The 18,914-nt window shown below is 45.0% G+C and overlaps 1 protein-coding gene across 2 annotated transcripts in view; it reads left to right on the forward strand.

The window, feature by feature from the left end:
- Acsl5 (acyl-CoA synthetase long chain family member 5) overlaps positions 1-18,914 on the forward strand; it is a 44,290-nt gene that overhangs the window by 4,137 nt on the left and 21,239 nt on the right. For both annotated transcript variants that reach the window (XM_021151496.2, XM_021151497.2), the window contains exons 2-3: positions 12,814-12,998; positions 16,342-16,450. In XM_021151496.2, the coding sequence (XP_021007155.1) occupies positions 12,843-12,998; positions 16,342-16,450 (265 nt within the window). In that variant the 5' untranslated portion in view covers positions 12,814-12,842. The remainder of the gene's footprint in view (positions 1-12,813; positions 12,999-16,341; positions 16,451-18,914) is intronic.

The following is an 18,914-nucleotide window of genomic DNA, read 5'->3' on the forward strand; positions in this document are numbered from 1 at the left end:
AAAAAAAAAAAAAAAACCCGAAAGAAAGACAGACACCCAACACATCATGGATGGTTGGATGTAGAATCTGAACTTGGGCTCACTTCGCTCTGAGGGTGATCTGTTCTTCAACAGACTCTTCTGATGAGTCTTGTTTCCTGCGTGGGCCAAAGAATAAGAAACTGGCAGATGTTTACTCTTCTGAAAACCCTCCCAACTCAAATCTGTGAAGACAAAATGTAGACAGGCTAGTTGTCAGGGAGGGGCTGGGAGGATGGTGGGAGGGGGAGTGACTGCCTCACACGCTCAGGGGTTCCTTTCAGTGTGACGAAAATGTTTTGGAATTAAATAGACGAGTCAGCGGCACATCGTGGTGAACGTGCTAGAGGGTTCACTTTAGAATGTTTAATTTTTTTAAAAGGAAGTTCATCTTAAAAAAAAGAACAAGAAGAGGAGGGAGCAGCTTCTCCCTCCTCCAGGCAGAAGAGCACTCAGGCCCCAGGATTAGCAGTATTTTAAAAATCACAAGTATATTACCTGTTACTCCGTCACATACTTGAGCCTAGCCGATGCACTGACTCTTGGCTGGGTGCAGCCAGAGGTGACTTTTGAGTCGGGCAGCACACGGCAAGCATGGTATGACCCCAGCAGCAACCTCAGCCTTCACAGCTCATACGCCATTCTGTGGTCAGTACATCTGGGTCTGCCCTGAAGTTAGATCCAGTCTCTTAGTAGCCCTTCCCACTGGCATAGGGCTGGACTTTTCCTAGGTTCTACATTCCTGGTATGTGAATGAATACATGAGTTGATAGGGTTTGGATGGTCATCCAGCCTGTGTGCTGCCCTTACAGATCTCTCAGTCTGCCTGGGTCATTCTTTTCTACAACGATGATGGTGGGCTTTTTGAGTGGCTTGTGGGAGATGAGGGGAAGGGAGTGGGGCTGAATTAGAGATAGCCCTGTGTCTCCTCCAGTTACAAATGCTGTGTTTCAATAGTAACAACAACTTGTTAAGACATTTGTCTGTAAGAGGAACCAAGGTGATGATGGCCCTATCTTTTGAGACATCTTCAACAGGTCATCTGATAGGGAGGGGTAAGGGTGTGAAAATGGAGGCATGTAGAAGAGAGAAAAAAAGAAACTCTTTGTGTATGCAGACGCGTGTGTGTGTGTGTGCAGGTAAGCATGTTTGCAGGTGTGTGTGCAGGTAAGTCTGTGCAGGTGCGTGCGTAGACAGGTGTGCACATACCCCTGCATGCTGAGGACATCCTCTGGGGTTCTTCCACAGGTTCTCTCCACCTTCTCTTTGGGAACAGAGGTTCTCATCAGCCTGGATCTCAACAAGGAGACTGAGCGAGCTCCGGCAATCTACTGTTTCACACCAACCCACACCTGCCTTTCGTTTGATTTTTTCTTATTTTTTTCCCAGACCTAGGTTCTGAGAATCTCTCTTAGGTCCTCCCTCAGTCTTGTGCAGCCAAGACTCTACTGACTGAGCCATGTCCCCAGGACTTGCCACATGCCCAATAGTGCACTAGGCATGAGAGCATTTTGCTTGGCACAGTTGATAGCAGCAGTGATGTTGAGTAACTGTCCCTGGGGCCACCTGCCCAGTAAATGAGAGATCTGCTGCTCTGAAGTCTAGAAAAGCCCTGACCTTGGAGGTTTGCCTCTGCCCAGGAGAGTCCTGGCAGTGAAGCCTCCATGCTTGCACTTCAGATCTGCTGATACTTGGCCATTGGCTCAGCCAGGTAGTGTGAGAGCTGAGTCTGCAGCAAACCCAAGCAGGAAGGCCTCTTTCACAACCTCTTGCATCATCCACTCATTATCAAGCAGGAGCGATGAGGGCCCAGCACTTTGTCCATTCTATCTTTTTACAGACCCTCTTATCAAATCTAAGGGATGGGTGATAATGCCTTTCCTTACTTGTTCTCTCAAAATTAACTTCGTCAGCAAGAAGGTGGGGCTGTCCTTTGGAGGGGGGTGTTCCCCTTGACAAGTTTTTCTCTAGGGTGGGGCCACTGGACTGTGATTTGTTTGAAATCAGAACAGTAGATCAAGGTTACCTCTATCAACCTGCATGCCGGTGGGATTTGTCACTTCCTGCCACCACCCTGTGTGTGGCTCCACAAATATCCCAAGTGACTGAGTTAATAGGCTGTTGACATTTGAATCAACAATGGTTGTCTTATTAAATACCACTTGGCTCAACTGGCCAAAGACTGTGTCTCTCTAGTGGTGCAGTGGTAGCCAAGAACACCGGATGCCATGCCACCCACCAATCCTTCCCGGAGCCTTTATCTCTATTCTCTTTATCCATCTCCATTAGAAATACCATTTCCCAGGGGACAGTGGGAGTGAGAGGATGAGAGGAGAGTGTTATGGGTGAAGGTGAACAATCATGCATTAGACACATGCATGAAGTATCACAAAGGATGCTGCTGTTAATGTACGATCCATGCTATTCAGAAGAATATCATTTCATTCCTCTTCAGGCAGCAGTCTCCCCCACCCCTATCGCTGGTCACCTTGCACCTTTCTTCTCCTCCCTCCTACTTAGATGCTAATGTTTACTCTAGAGGAAGGTCGATAAGACACAGGTAAGAATTGGCAAAGATGGTATGATAGGTTGGGTGACTGCAACCCTGGATAAAAACAGAGTGTGTGGGGGAGTCTTTCTGTCCATGAGCTCCTCTGGGTGGATCGCCATTTGTGATTGCACCTGGAAAAGAGACTGTTGACAGACAGTAAGGCCACAGGATCAAAGATCACATATCTGAGGGGCTGTAGTGACCCAAGGGACTGGCTAATCCACAGGGCCTGGTTCTTTCTCATCCTAGTGGATCTTTCTGTGAGTTTTTAATAGGACTTCCTTTTATGATGTTGTTGTCCCCTTCTGCTTGAAGATCTTCATGACAAATTCAAGATGTCATTTTTCTGATCGCCTGAGGACATTGGTGTGTGTGTGTGTGTGTGTGTGTGTGTTTCAGGACACCTCGGGAGCAGGTCTCTGCCTGATTACATGGCAAATATGAGGAGGTGGCCTGAAAGCCTGGGTGCTGCTTAGTGGCTGGGACATTATCTACTGGCTCATAGGTCAGAATCTCCCAGCAGCCATTCTCAGTTACTTGGAATGATATTCATTGCTCCCAGGACTCCACCTTTGCTCTGCATCCTTATCTGCTGGGGAGATGAATGAAAAAGTTTCCATCTCTAGAGCTGCAGTTTCAGGCTGCCTTGCTCAGTGGCTGAGGCATGCTTCGCACACTGGTAAAGGCTCCCGTGGAATGCTGTTCTGGGGAGGGAGAGCCGCGCTGATGGAAGCAAAGCTGGGTGGCCGTGGTGTCCCCAGGCGTGCTCACAGACACTGCACTGATCTGGGGTTGAGCAGTCTACATCAGCTGCCTGAGTCAGAGGCAGGATAATCGCTGTACGTATTAGTTTGTAGATAAAATATGAGTTTCAGATTGAGCAATCTATACCAGCAGGTCTTTCCTTCCCAGCAGGAGCTACTCCAGCCTCCCCACCGAAGCTCAGACCTTCTTCCTGTTGAGCCAAGTCCCCTTTGCTCAGTCTGTTTTGTTGCCAGTGTTCCTCCATGCTACAGTGATCTGCGCAGTACTGGGGCTTTTCGTCGTACTCTTCCGTGGACAGCAACCCCACTTAGCTAGTCACAGTCAGTCACCCATGCTTGTAATCCTAGCTCTCAGGAGGCTAAAGTGTAATTGTGAGTTCAAGACCAGCCTGGGCTACACGATAAGACCCTGTTTCTATGCCCAACCTCCAGCTCTACACACAAAATAACAATTCCATGAAGGCAGGATTTCACAGCTGTGCCTTCAGTATCAATAATAATTACCTGATCTGTTGTTGAGTCCTTTAAAAGTCTTTGAGTGAATGATTCAATACCTAAAAATCTAAGTTCCCGACTTCCTGTCTTTGTATGGAGAGCATCACTTCAGAAGCACTTCAGAAGTGCCTCTAAGACCATCACAGTGGTCCACATGCATTTTCTATTGGGCAGTAGATCCTGGAGCTGCCTTCCTATCAATTCATTTGAACCTGTTTGCCTACAAAGACTTCCATTGTACAGAAGTGCTGTTGTTTAGTTACCAACCGAAACAGGAAAACTTTTCCGGACTTTTGTATTTGAAACAATCCTTTGGCATTAATGATGTTAAACCTGGTGCCTAACACTGGATGGGCATAGCTCTCACACTGTACATATACAGCTGTTTAGTTTTTAATGTCACAGCAACGGCCTGTGAGCGAGGTGTTATTGCCATTTTATAGACAAGAAGCCACCCAAGGGATAAGTTACCTGCCCCGAGTAAGAGAAGATGCACACCAGGAACTGGGCTCATGGGCTGATTCGCCCAAATCCTTTAGGCTATACTCCATGCAATGTTTCTAAGGCCCACTGCTGAGCTGATATTTTTCTGCAGAATAAATCAATGGTGGAATCACTAGGGCAAAGGGCAAACATTTAAATTGTGGCAGAGGGCAACTCCTCCTCTTCAGAGGTTGCCTCAAATTTACATTCTGCAATTGACGGTGCTTTTGTATTCTTTGGTTTCTGCTGGTTTAATGGAAGAGAGACAAGCAGGCGAGTGTGTGTGTGTGTGTGTGTGTGTGTGTGTGTCTTTGTTGAAAAGCCTAACCGCCATTGACTGTGTCGCTCCCCAGCTTCAGGACTCTGTTTGGCTGCACACAGGGTCGTGATGCCTCTGCCCTTGTTTGACTTTATCTGACTGCTGAGTGTTTAGTGGGAGGAGTTAGCTCTTAGCCTATATTTAGGGTTTGATACTTTCTCTGTGTTACCTTCGATCAAGGCACACCCATCTAAAAGTTTTGTGTAACTGCGCTTGTCATTGTTTCCATTTCTGGATTTCAGTTTACATGTCCTTCTTCAGTCTTCTCTACCAGTGCCTTAATCTATGTCTCTATAATATCACTCCTTCGTATTTATGCTTTTCATTTTGTTATATTTGAAGACATTGATCCATCTTCAACTTCCTTTATGGGAGCAAGTCAGTGATCAGCTTTCTCTATTTTCTGAGTGGCTAGCCCGTTATCCCAGTGCATTTATTATAAGTAAACAAAATGTATTTTGACCTTAAATGCTATATGTTTACAACACCTACTGAGTGTGTTTTGTGATTATTTTACTAAATAGATGTGCATACTCAGTAACAGCTAGAAAACTTTCACAGCTCACTGTGAATATTTCAGCTGTGAGCATGCGTGCCCTATCCCCTGTGAACATGTGTGCCCTATCCCCTGTGAACATGTGTGCCCTATCCCATTATTTTTTCAGAACTCTTTGGATTCTGATTTCACTCGTCTGGATGTTTTGACAAATAGTTGTCAGGTGACCAGGCAAAGCGTGCTGGTATCGGGGTCGTGGCAGATACATAGATTTAAGGAGACAGAGCTCAACTACCTCAGGCGCGTTTTCCATTCTCAAGCTCTCTACTCTGACTCAGATCTGAAGTTGTTTCCTGGTTTAAACTTCTACATTTGTTATTTGTGTGTGCACTCACACATACCATGTGCATGGGGGAGGTCAGGTGATGTCTTCTGGAAATCATTTCTCTCCTCCCACCATGTGGTTGCCAGGGCTTACTCTCAAGTTGTCAGCCTTGGTAGGAAATGTGCCTTTACCCTTCGGGCCACAGCACCGCCCCTAAACAGTTTGCATTTGCTCCTGTAAATGCTCTATTTTCCACAATGTTTCTTTCGACACTGGGTCTCTCTGTGTAGCCCTGGCTGTCCCGGAACTCACTCTGTAGACCAGGCTATCCAGGAACTCAGAGATCTGCCTGCCTCTGCCTCCCAAGTGCTGGATTTAAAGATATTCACTACCACCTCCTGACATTTTCCATGAATTTTAAATTAGTTATTTGTATGAATTATGGGAAACTTTGGCTTCCTGGTGTGCTAAGTGTGTCTGGCCACCTTATTGGACTGTGTCACAACAACAAAAGTAAATGTCCTAATGGCCTCTATTTTCTTACAAGTCTTCTGTGGTTGGTTAGCCACTTCCGCTCTGTTTGAGATAGGGAATCACTATGCTACCCAGGCTGGTCTCCCACTCCTGGGCTCAAATAATCTTCCTGATTCTGCCTCATGAGCATACGCCATCAAGTTTTGTCTTGTTTTTATTGAAAAATGATGCCACACACTGTGTGTGATATGTGTAAATACATGTTCATGTATTTGCATGTGCTGGAATGCACACACATGGATGCATGCAGAGGCCAACAGCAAGTGTCTTCTATCACCTTCCTTCCTTCCTATCTATCTATCTATCTATCTATCTATCTATCTATCTATCTATCTACCTATCTGAGGCAGGGTCCCTCAATGAAACTGGACCTTGCTGATTCAGCTAGATTTGCATTCAGTCAAATACCCAGAACCCTCCTGTCTCTGCTTCCCATAGTCACATGCAACTTCCCCTTTTCCTTGAGACATCCCTCAAGTGCCTGGAAACAGAGCTCACCTTCATTCCCATTAACGAAGAGGCTATACCATCCTTTTAGATACACTAATGATACGATTGGCTTGCAGTGCCCTTTTAACCTTTAGCCATTGCTTTCTCTGGAAATACAGACTCTGTGGTTGAGAACTGGAAATGTGGTCCTCCTGAGTTCGAGGGAAATAACAATAGAGGCTGAGTGGGGAATGGGAAGCCCAGGTCAGAACTTTGCTACTCAGCATCCTAATGACCCCTTTGGAGTCATGGGGAGTTATAAGGCATGTGACATAGTCTCTAGGAGACAAAATAATCAAACCACAGGATGGAATGATGTGTGGACTAATTGGGTCTGAGAACTCGAGGGCCCTGGTCTCCATTTTAATGAGCTTTCACTCACCACTGGATAAGTCCATACATGCAACAAGAGAACAGAGAAACCAATTAAATCTAAATGGACCTGGTTACTTTCTGGAATGCAGGCTTTTTAAGTTTATAGTGACAAATATAATTTTTATTTTTATTCATCATTTATATATTACAAATATCATAAATACAAATATTTATATATCATTACTGCATGGTAAATAATTAGTTCTCCAGGCATAGAAAACAAAGATAGCTGGCCCTATCCTCTACAATTCTTAAGGTTCTGGTAATATAGTGATTGTCAGCTAGACTTTGTACAAACAGCAAACCACAGACCACTTCTTTCCAATTCCTCTGAGCTGGAAAAAGAGACTCGGTGAAACTGGTTTTGGTGTGTATTTTAAAGTCACCCTTTCCACCAGCTTCATACTCACTCTAACTTGTTATTTTACCAAAATACTGATGTGGGGGGATTCTTCTTAAGGTCGGCTGGGGTGAGTGTGTGTGTGTGTGTGTGTGTGTGTTGTGAATGTGTTTGTGTGTGTTGTGAATGTGTGTGTGTTGTGTGCATGCATGTGTGTATGCATGTGTGTGTGTGCTGTGTGTATGCATGTGTGTATGCGTGTGTGTGTGTGTGTGTGTGTGTGCTGTGTGTATGCATGTGGAAGCCAGAAGACAATCTCGGGTGCCATTGCTCAAGTCCCACCTACCTTGCTTCTTGTTTTGTTTTCCATTAGAAAGAAGAGTTGGAGTGCAGATTTTGAGTAATAGAGTTAGGGGAAAGAGTCAGATGGAAAATACCAAAAGCATGGGTCTGGTCTGTCTGTCTGTCTGTCTGTCTGTCTGTCTATCATCTATCTATCTATCTATCTATCTATCTATCTATCTATCTATCTATCTATCTATCTATCTATCTACCTATATATCTATCTACCTATCTATTTATCTATCTTATCCATCCATCCATCCATCCATCCATCCATCCATCCATGTATCATCTATCAATCACCTGTTTATTTTTGAGACATAGCCTCTCACTGACCTGAAACTCACTAAGTGGACTGGGTTAGCTTGCCCTTGAACTGTGAAGACCCACCCGTTTCTGCTTCTACGTCCTTAGCTGGGATTGTGAGCATGCACAGCCATACCTAGCTTCCTTTTTTTAAATTTTAATGTAGCATCTAGGATTTAGCTCAGGTGTTCATGTTTGTGCAGCGAGTACTTCAGCCACTTAGCTATCTCTCCAACCCAGTTTCTTGTTGTTGTTTTTTCCTAAAAACAAAGAAACAAAAACCAGTGGCTCTCTATATAAGCCCAGGATAGTCTTGAACTTGTAATCCTCTTGCTTTGGTTTACTAAACACTGGGATTATTACAGGATGTGTGCCACGGTGGTACCTGACTGGCATGACTTTTTGGGGTCTAAGACTTGAAACTACTTAGAACAGGTTATCCTAACTGGAAGAGTAGTTAGCTTAGAGTTTACTAGAAGTTTGGCATGGTATAGATACTGTAGGCACAGCAAGAAACAACATAAAAAGCCCCTGTTCTGGTAAGGAGGTTAGCTCAGAAGAGGCAGTGGATTACAGGGGCTGGGCCTGTTTCAGATGATTGGAATCGTGAGCATGCATAGCCTTCCCCGGGCTGAAACAGGCCCAAGCCCACGCTCACAATATCAGCACTAGCAGAGAAAGTGATCCATGAAGAGAAAGCAGCATTCAGTAGGGCAAGCAGGGATGGTTTTGAGCAGGGCACAGGCCTGTTGGCCTGGGAAGAGCTACAGGCAATGAGATGAGCAGGATCCATAGGCTCAAGGTGAAACCCAACTGAAAGGCGAGGTTCTGAACAGAACGGAGGTAAAACAAATACAATCAGGTTAGAATTATGATCTTCTCTGTGTGGATGTGTGTTCATCTGTGTGAGTGAATGCTACATGTGTGCAGGTGCCTGCAGAGGCCCGAAGAGGGCGTCCGATCCTTGAAGCTGGGCTCACAGGTGGTTCTGAGCCCTTCCAAACCCTGTAGGTGCAAGGATGACCTCAGGTCATCCACAAGGGCAGAACATGCTCTTAACCACTGAGCCATCTCTCCAGACCCCAAAACACAATCTATTATTCATTTAGTTTCAAGAATTATTTTGCGGTGCTAGTAATCCAACCCAGACCTCTGCACACAAATATATTTTACAAGAAAGAGACTTATCAAGGAAAAAAATAAATTAACCCAAAAGATTCACAATAGCAAACCACCTGCTGTTTGACGGATACTGTCAGAGGGTCCCTCAAGATCTTCATTCAAATGAAATGAAATAACTTAATGAGTAATTGTTGCACCCACTCCACAAAGGGGGCAGCATTCAAGCACCATTGGCTCAGGGAACTTGTAAAGAGGTCTGCAGCCAGCAGTTGTGTTTCCATTAACAGCCCAGACGCGGACACTTTAGAAGCTAGGAAATGGGTGGCTTTGCCTAAGGCTGTGCAGCCTCCCCACAGGAGGTGAGACACAGCCATGGTGGGGTTTGGGTAGAGACATGTTGCTGCCACTCAGTGCAAAAGTAGAGGAAGCTGTCCAGTTGGGGTGTCCTCGGGTATAATGTGGTTTCCTCTGTGTTGTAGGTGGTCAGGACTGAATCTCCTAGGCACAGCAGGACATACTTCCTCTTTTTGTTGTTGCTATTGTTACTTACCATGATTGCAATTCTCCCTTGCATGTTTTTTCCCCACAGAGGTGTGACATTAATGTAAAGAATAAATGCCACCATGCCAGTGCTCACAGGGGATTTCAGAGGGGCCTGGATCCCAAGTGCACACATAGGACACAGGATAAGAGAAGTGGTGGCTTCCTCAGTTTCTCTGAGCACGTCTGGGGCTGTTTGTAGATTCTAAATGCTAGAATGGTAACCTTAGCATCCGCATGCAGGGCTATTTCATCTGAGTGTGCAGGTGAGTATTCAGGTACACACGGGAGAGTGCACACATCCAGATGTGCACAGGGAGAGTGCACAGGGAGAGTGCACACATCCAGATGTGCACAGGGAGAGTGCACAGGGAGAGTGCACACACCCAGATGTGCACAGGGAGAGTGCACACATCCAGATGTGCACAGGGAGAGTGCACACATCCAGATGTGCACAGGCAACGTTAACTCCAGGTGTGGTTTCTCAGGACATGGCTACCTCACTTTTTGAGGCAGGTTCTGTGCTAGGACCTAGAGCTTGGGGATGGAGGTAACCTGGCTGGGCGGTGAGCCCCAGGGATCTGACTGTCTCTGCCTCTCTACTGTTCGGGTTGTCTGTGCCACCACAAGCTAATTTTTACATGGGTGCAGGGGATGGAACTGGTGCGTGTACAGCAAGAACGTGATTGACTTCGCACGCTCCTGAATTGTCTGTATTAGCAGGGCTGATTCTGCTGGGTGTTTTGTTACACATTTGAAACAGAGTAAGGGCAGCAAGGAAAACCATCGAAAATGACTGAATCTTCTTAAGTTGGGAACTCAGTCAGCAAGGAAGTCATTTCTGCTGGCAGATACACAGACCCTTCAGTACCTTCAGCTCACCAAATCCCTTGCCAGCATATCCAAGGTCCTTTCATTCTCTTCAAATGTGTAAATCTGGCCAATGTTTGGAGTGGCATGGACAGATGCTCTCTCTTTGTAAGCAATATGACCAAAGTATGTCTGGAAGGACTAGCCAAATACAGGCAGACTATGGTTCAAATTACAGTAGATGTGTTCTTATTAGTTTCTTTTAAAGCTTCCTACTCGTTGAAACTGAGGGGTTTTTTGGTTTGTTTTTATGATTTCTAGTGTTCTGGGTTATCTAAGTGGAAAAATTTGACAACCTAGTGACTCTTGGCCCATGTGACTATGTGGTAACAATTAGCTGTGATTGACAGCGTTTGCCCCTCTTGAGACTAGTCAAGGGTATCCAGTGTCCTTTCTCCCAGGGGGTTACCTCCCAGGCCACTGGCCCTCCTACCCCTTACACTTCTAACACACCCACCACCACTGGACAGACACTTCATCTTCTGACCCTGCTTTGAAGATAGAATTTGCAAATCTCTCACTTAAGGTCAGCTTGTCCTCTAGAGGAGATGGCAACATTCTTGGCGCCTCAAATTTGTTTCCATCGTTGAAAGATGTCAGGTAAGGATCTATTTGTAGGTGTGCTTGCGACAAAGGTAGAAACCCCAGGTGATAAAATCCAACTTGGCCAACAGCCGTGCCCAGCCCAGGAGAGGCAGGTAGGGACAAGTACGAACTAGATTTCTAACTGGCTCTGCTACTTGCTGCCAAAGCCACAGTTTCCCTGGGGTCATCTCCCTTTCACTCTGGGTTGAAATAGCTGTCCTAAAAATGGTGACCTACCTGGCTGCTCTTACTGGCTTTGGCTCCTGGAGTCCCTCATGGCTGGACAAGTCCAGATATAGCTGGATTGCCAAGCCCCAACTGTCAGAACCCTGCCAGGGAATCACGACTGCTCCTTAATGTTTCACACCTCAGCTTGGATAATAGCTGGCTCCTGTTTTTCTTTTATTTTCTACCCCTGGATTCAATGTAGAAGGTATGGTGTTTCAGAGCTGATATCTCAGACTCTGGAGTTTAGTTTTCCTCCATAAAATAGAAAGTAACCACCCTATAGTTAGGCAAGGGACTAACCATGAGAACAGGGACCTGGAATTCTTTTTTGTCCCTCCTCTACTCCCACCCCCTCCAAAAAAAAAAAAAAAAGAACCCTCCTCCTTGATGTGTTCAGGCTATTTTGGACTGGAATGAAGAATTGCCTTCATGGAAGAAGGTTCCAGATGCCTAACACAAAACTCTAAGCATAGCTAAGATCCTGATCTGACAAAGATTTTTATTGGGCTTGTTTTGCCCCTTTGATTTTGAGTAGGATCAATTGACCTGGACTCTGAGATGCTGTTCTGCTGTGTGTTGCAGTCAAGTTTGAAGAATGCAGATCTGGGACTTCATTTGCTGTGATCTGTAAGGTCCCAGATATTCGGTTCCTGAGTCCTAAGCCTAGAAACAATAAGAAAACAACTAGATGTATGATAGCCCTTCCTGGAGAAGGATGGAAAACCAGGGTGTGGAATTGGAAAAGTCTCTGCCTCCCACCCCATTGAGGCTTATGTTCTTTTTTGTGAAACAGTACTTCATGATGCTGGTATCTACCTCTGGTCAGTGCTGGGCATAATCAGTACTTATCGGCTGCTACTAACCTATCCAAGTCTGAGACTTATGAAAGGACAGACAGAAAGGCTGGCTCACTTATGGGGTGGCTGAAATGCTATAAAAAGCTATACGAGAGGAAGCTTGTGTGCTCCAGTTCCTTCAAGAGCCTTTCCTGGTCCAAATCCTATCTGTTCATCGTGTTGAGTACATTCTTGACAGCCTTTCTCTGTACGTCCAATGTTGATCTCAAGAGAAATGGTTCCCCAGGGCTTCTGAGATGGCGATGTGGGATACAGAGGAGCATGCGTCTTTCATGCAGGATGATTGGTTTGTGAAAGCTGTGACGTCACCTCTGTAGAGATCCCTACTGTTTAGTTTATGCTAGGGGAGCCCATGTGGAAGAGCTGGCCTCTGCCTGAGCAGGGGAGGCTGTCTGAACATTCTCCCCTACTATGCTAGGTGGCAAGGTGGCCTTCTGGGCTCTGTGGGCCATAAATAAAGAAGCAGTTGGTTCTCGAGATTGGGAAATGATTAACTTGTCTTCTTTGATTCCTTTCTGCCTTGTGTGAGGACGGTCAAGTGGCTGGGGTGGAGACTGCTTCCATTATTTCCAACATTGCCAAGGTAAACAGTGCAAGAAATTCTAGAGAGGCCCAGTTCTGTTCAGAGAGCATATGAGAGAGAGAGGAAGAGAGAGAGAGAAAGAGAGAGAGGGAGAGAGAGAGAAGAACATGTGTACACCTCTATAAACAGAGTAAAACATAAACATGCACCCACTTCCTTTAACTTTTTCTTTGTTTTTCTTTTTTTTTAAGGTCTGAATTTCCTGTTGGTATTCACAAAGATGCTTTTTATTTTTAACTTCTTGTTTTCCCCACTTCCAACTCCGGCCCTGATCTGCCTCCTGACATTTGGAACGGCCATCTTCCTGTGGCTGATCAACAGACCTCAGCCAGTCTTACCTCTCATTGACTTGGACAACCAATCTGTGGGGATTGAGGTAACAGCCTTCAGTTTGTCAGCCTTGACTGAGCACAAACTGCAATTCAAACCCTGGTGGGGGTAACATATGAAGGGAAAGAACTGGGGAAGTGAACCTTCAGTCTGCAAATGTCTTTTTCTAGCAAATTTCCCTTGAAACACAATAAAACCAGTAATATATGGTGGTGGCCTAGATTGTGGGTTGCTAACTACGCCCCTTTCTATGCAGATGTAAACTAAGGATAGCGGTCCAACTCTTTAACTAGGTGAATTGTTTATAAGGAGCAGTTTTTATATGTTCTATGAAACTACTTACTATTTAGAGAGACTTTGCTAGGAGGCCAGCTTCATGGAGACATCCAGTCTCTGAAATGGCTGCTTTCTGCAGGTCTGAGTTTCAGCTAATATTCACTGGTCCGCACTGGTGGAAACTGAACGGGGCACATTCCTCTGGCTTTCAGCAAGATGCCCGGCTTCCTCCTGTGCCTTCCTTGCATTTCCTTCCCTCTGCCTCCGCAAGCGGCAAGCACAACCCATTTTCATCCAGTTTCCTCTTCAGAGAAAAGAGCATCCTTGTCTCTGGCCAGTTGAGCCCTCCTACTCTGTCCACAACTTCCCTCCCCATTTATAAGCCACCAGCCTTCAGCCTTCCTCTCAACTGACTGACACTTGTATCTTGACCACTTCACCTTCCACATCCTCCTTCAACAATGCATCTTCCTGTTCTCGGGAAGCCATCCTCAATCATCTAGGCTCCTCCCACCCTGCTTCTATTGTTTCCTTCTACCATGTTTTGATTCCCCTAAAGCACCAGACCCTCTGTAAGAGGCAGGCAGTAAATTAACTGTGTTAATAAAACTTAATTCATAATAAGCAGCAGGTCAACTCAGAGAGTTAGCCACTAACTCTGATTCTGCATAACTCACAGCTGAGAAGACATCTGCTTTTTGCTAGTGAAATGCTCAGTGGATTAAGATGCTTGCTCTGCGGGCTGGAGACCTGAGCTCAATTCCCAGAAGCTGTGGGAAGATGGAAGGCGAGAAGCAGTGTCCCAGAAGTGTCCCCTGCCACCCATGCATGTGCCGTGGTATGCACACCTACACATTATTCCAACACAATAAATTACTTTAATTTAAGAATGCCTGTAAAGGCACAACACCCAGTTCTGACATCAGTGAAGTTCCAAGTGTGACAAGCTCTCTGGTTATGAGTTATAGTTCTCTCTTCACATACTTAGGAGTACACACACATACACGTAGACATGTACATAGACATTCACACACATGTACTTGTATGAGTCTGTACATGTATATTATAACATGACCATACCACAACTTTAGAGTGAAGACATTGACTAGGGGTTGCTGAGATAGCTCAGTGGGTAAAGGTGCTTACTCCATGAGTTCAATCCCCTGGGGCCTGAATGTGTGTGTGTGTGTGTGTGTGTGTGTGTGTGTGTCTGTGTGTGTGTGAGAGAGAGAGAGAGAGAGAGAGAGAGAGAGAGAGAGAGAGAGAGAGAGAGAGAGGAAGGAGCTGAGAGCAGATGCTGCGGGGCTGCAGTTCCTAGGGAGAGGCTAGAGAGATGAGAGGCCTGGGAAAGGGGAGTTGTTCTGTCAGCAGGCCAGGGCTGAGTGTCCAGGCGGGAGCCTGGGGAGGGTGTAGAAGGCTCGGGGAGCTGGAGAAACACACATGGCAAGGAACTGTTAGAGCAAGCAGAGGGGAGGAGCAGCTGAAAAGGTGGACTCTAGAATTTGCGGTGAAATTTGATGGACGGCAGGAGTCAGCAGAAACAAATGATCCATACATACCTTAGAATAGTCAAGTCAGCAGCTTGGTTCAGAGAGGCCAAGTTCCTTGGAAGGGAATTCCTATATACCAACCCTGGGTTCCAGCACTGGAGGAATGAAAACAAAGGCATCAAAAGGAGGGGCATTACTGCTTCCTAGACTTGGAGAAGGAAGTTTATTGTAGACAGGAGGGAGAGCATAGCCAGAGGCTAGGACATCTGGGAGAGTCCAGAGGAAAAATTGACCCTGAGCTGGCTCACGTGAAGAGGTGGGGGAGGGGAGTGAAAGAGCTAGACCAAGAGGCCAGGAGGGCAAGGGGTAGATGAACATGGTAACAGGTAGGGACTGAGGGATGTTGGGAGAACATGGCTGCCAGGTCTGCTTTGATATGGTGGCTCTCAGCCATTTGTTCCAGGTTTGAGACCTACATGGTAGGAGAAGAGAACCGCCTTGAGGTTGCCTTCTGAACTCCACACGTGTGCTATGGTGCACATACCAACCCATACACACACACACACATGCATGCAATAAGTAAAGAAAAACATTGATTTCTTTTTTAGAAAATTGAGCATGGAAGAAGGGGCTCATGGTGGTGGGCTCTGCCTTCCCTGAGGGAACTATCAACTGTTGGAAGCTGCCGTGTGCTCGAGAATTCAGGACATTGAGTGATGTAGTCACTGGCAATGACCTACAAACCCCTGGATTGTTCTTCCCTCTCTCTCCTGTGCGTTCAGGTCTCAGGGAAATTCCATTTCCTCCAACACCGAAAGGTAGTCCTGGAATGTAGAAGAAAAGGCAAGCATTCTTCAGGAACTTGTGAAGCCAGTTTCCCTCTAACAAAGGAGCCACTCACCCTTATCACTGGCAGGAGCACACTTGGCTGCTGGTGATACTTATTAGCACCTATTAGCATACCAAAGCCCAAGCAGGGCCTCCCGGATCCTTCATACTGACAGGTGTCTTACCCCAGCTGCATGCTGCAGGCTAGGGTCCTAGCGCCTTTTACTCTAGACTCCCTCTGGCTCAAGGACTTCCTTCTGCCACTACTCCTTCTCCGTAGAAGTCTATTTTTATATGCTGTCTGTCTGTCTGTCTGTTTCCAGGTCCCTCCGTCCCCGCTCCTGCTCTCATCCACTCATAGCCAAGGTCTTGTCTGATGGCCATGGTCATCCATTTGTCTTCTGCTCTGGATGCTTCCAGATGCCTCGGGCTGTTCTCTCTCTCTCTCTCTCTCTCTCTCTCTCTCTCCAATTAAAAACAACCTTCCCCTTAACAAGGTGATGGAGAACTCATGTCCTCAGTTTATATAGATTCTGAGCTTTAAAAAAAAAAAAGACATGAAAGGAGAAATTAGGGAAAGATGTGGGAATAGGAAAAGCCAGAGAGGGTAAGGGGATGGGTGTGGTCGGATCAAATTATATGCGGTATGAATGTTTCAGTGAGCAAATTTAATTTTGAAAGTTGACTGAGGAAGATAATGTCCAGGTGATTTCAGAAGTCAGCCGTAGTAATATCTCAGCCCATGAAAGTTTCGGAGAGAGTGGAGAGAAACTCACACTGGATCTTGTGTTCTAGGGAGGAGCACGGAGGGGCGCTTTCCAGAAGAACAATGACCTAATCCTTTATTACTTCTCAGACGCCAAGACGTTGTATGAAAATTTCCAAAGAGGACTTGCTGTGTCTGGTAAGCCTGGTCACTTGGCCTTGTCTGAAAGAAACCCCAGTTGGCTTTGGTTCATCCTGGTCCTCCCTAACTGTCTTCTACACCCACAAAGAGCCACAGGATATAGCAGGGGCATAAAACGTCAAGTCAGAATGAGGGTTGCCGGGAAGAGAGAAGAACTCAGCTCTTCCACATCAGGTTTCAATGCACCCTGCTCTCTAAATCTTCTCTCAACACAAGAAGAAACTGCCTGCCTGCCCAGGCTTGAGCCAGTATTGTGTAGGCAGGTGTTTTGACAGCTGGATACACATTACATTTATTTACAGAACCTCTTTTGATAATATATATTCCTTGCAGTAAATACATATAAACAACCTGAGTTGGGATTAACAGTGGAAAGCCAGAGAAGGTCTAAGTTCTAGCTTGACTTCTGCATCAAACTTCTGGTCATACGGTTGAGTTTAACATCACATGCAGTAGTCATCTAAAACAAAGCACAAACAGGCTTTGTTCTGTTCCTTTCGAACAAATGAAGTTTTGAAGCTTTAATGGGTCATACTGCCGAGCCCATTGCTAGATGCCCAAGTCTCCTTTCCCAACTGCTTGGCTTGCAGCTCTCTCTGTACCTTTATCTCCTGAGCAGCACTCTGCCTGGTGTCAGTTTGCCTGTGTGGAGATTATCTCTTCCACCCTTTTAATGTACCAACGACCCTCAAGAAAAACTAACTCTGCAGCAACTATACACGTTATCTATGCAGCCTACTAGCTAATTACTGTTACTCTCCATCTTAAAGATTAGGAAATGGGGACTCCAAGGTTCAAGGACACTCACAAGGTCAAGGAGGTAGAAAGGGTTGGTACTTACTGTGGTTAGAAGGCCGTTTGATGATTTTGTTACGTAAATTGGTCAATATTTTAACAAAAATAGATATTTCTCATTAGTAAAGATTTATTTTGTTTTTTAGCCTTTATTTTAAAAATTAGTTGCTTGTTTTTAATTTTTGCTGTGTGTATTCATTGTACATGACACTATTACATAAGGGCACATTCCTGCAAGTATATAATGTATATTAGCATTTCTCCCATTCTTCCTACAAGAAAGTTCAGAAATCAGCTCCTCAGAAAACTAAACCAAATGACCAGCTTCACTATTTCAGAATATTTACCCAAGGGACTCTGATTCAGCCCATCCCAGAGACACCTTCAAGCCAATATTTATTGTAGTACCATCACAGTAGCTAAGGTATGGAAGGTATGGAGCCAGCCTAGGTGTCTAAGAACAGAGGGAGGAATTAAGGAAATGTAGTATATATACATACGTAAGTACTTACTTTATATGTATTGTGTGTATATATATATATATACAATATATATTTTCTTTGTATATTTTGTATTTTTATTTTTAAGATAGCAAATGTCTAAAATGGCTTTATAGGATTGGACTGCAGGCAAGCCTGCAGGCATTTTCTCAACTAGTGATTGATGAGGGAGGACCCACCTCATGATGGGTAGTGTCACTCCTGGGCTGGTGGTCTTGGGTGCTATTTACAAAGCAGGATAAGAAAGACATGATGAGCCATCCAGTAAGCACCCCTCCATGACCTCTGGCTGGTTCGTGCTTCCAGAGTCCTGTCCTGTTTGGGTTCCCGCCCTGACTCCCCTCGGGGGTTACCTGGACAGCAAGTGCAAGAAGCCTTTCTACCTCCAAGTTGCTTTTAGTCCCGGAGTTTCATTACAGAAATAGAAAACTTTCGAAGTTCACTTAACTTATTTTTCCTCTTTTGTTCAGTGTAGATTCTTATCAGCTACCTGTTTATATTTATGCAAGAGTACAGACAGCTCATAAGACCCAGTATTTACCCAAAGACACGCCTATTAATTTTGATTTTAAACTTAGAGCAGACTCCATGCTATGACTTTTAAAATGTAAATTAGATGCATAATACATTGCACAAATACAGTTTATCAAACAATATAATTTTTTCAGCCTTAGAAAAGAATGAAGGTTTGTTTGTTTGTTTGTTTGTTTTTGTGTACTGGAAAATAAATGCAACTGGAAATAATCTTATTATATGAATTGAGTCAGTCCCAATAAAGCATGAGTCATGTTTTCTCTCAGCATGGTTCCTAGGTTCTATAGAAATATAGAGTCAGGTAAGGAAACTTTCCATAGGATGTCTCCACAAGGGCCTGTGCTTAGCACTTGTGGGTGGAAATCAGCATGTGTTTGAATTCCATGCAGATAATAAAAAGCAAATCAAACATTCAAGCCTTCCCTTCTCTGGGGCTTCAGAGTGTAGATGGCTAAAACCAAATTTCCTTGTGGTTTCCTGTCTTTAGAAGGTCTATTAAGCACCTAGACTATATGCTGTTTTTCAACTACAAGCAAGGCATTCTGCATGTTATATGTGGCTGAGAAGACATTTTATTTGGGATCTTTTGAAAATTTTAAGGCTAATATGGGTTATTCATGCAGGCTTGTAAA

Source organism: Mus caroli, chromosome 19 (assembly GCF_900094665.2).
Source record: "Mus caroli chromosome 19, CAROLI_EIJ_v1.1, whole genome shotgun sequence".
NCBI lineage: Eukaryota > Metazoa > Chordata > Mammalia > Rodentia > Muridae > Mus > Mus caroli.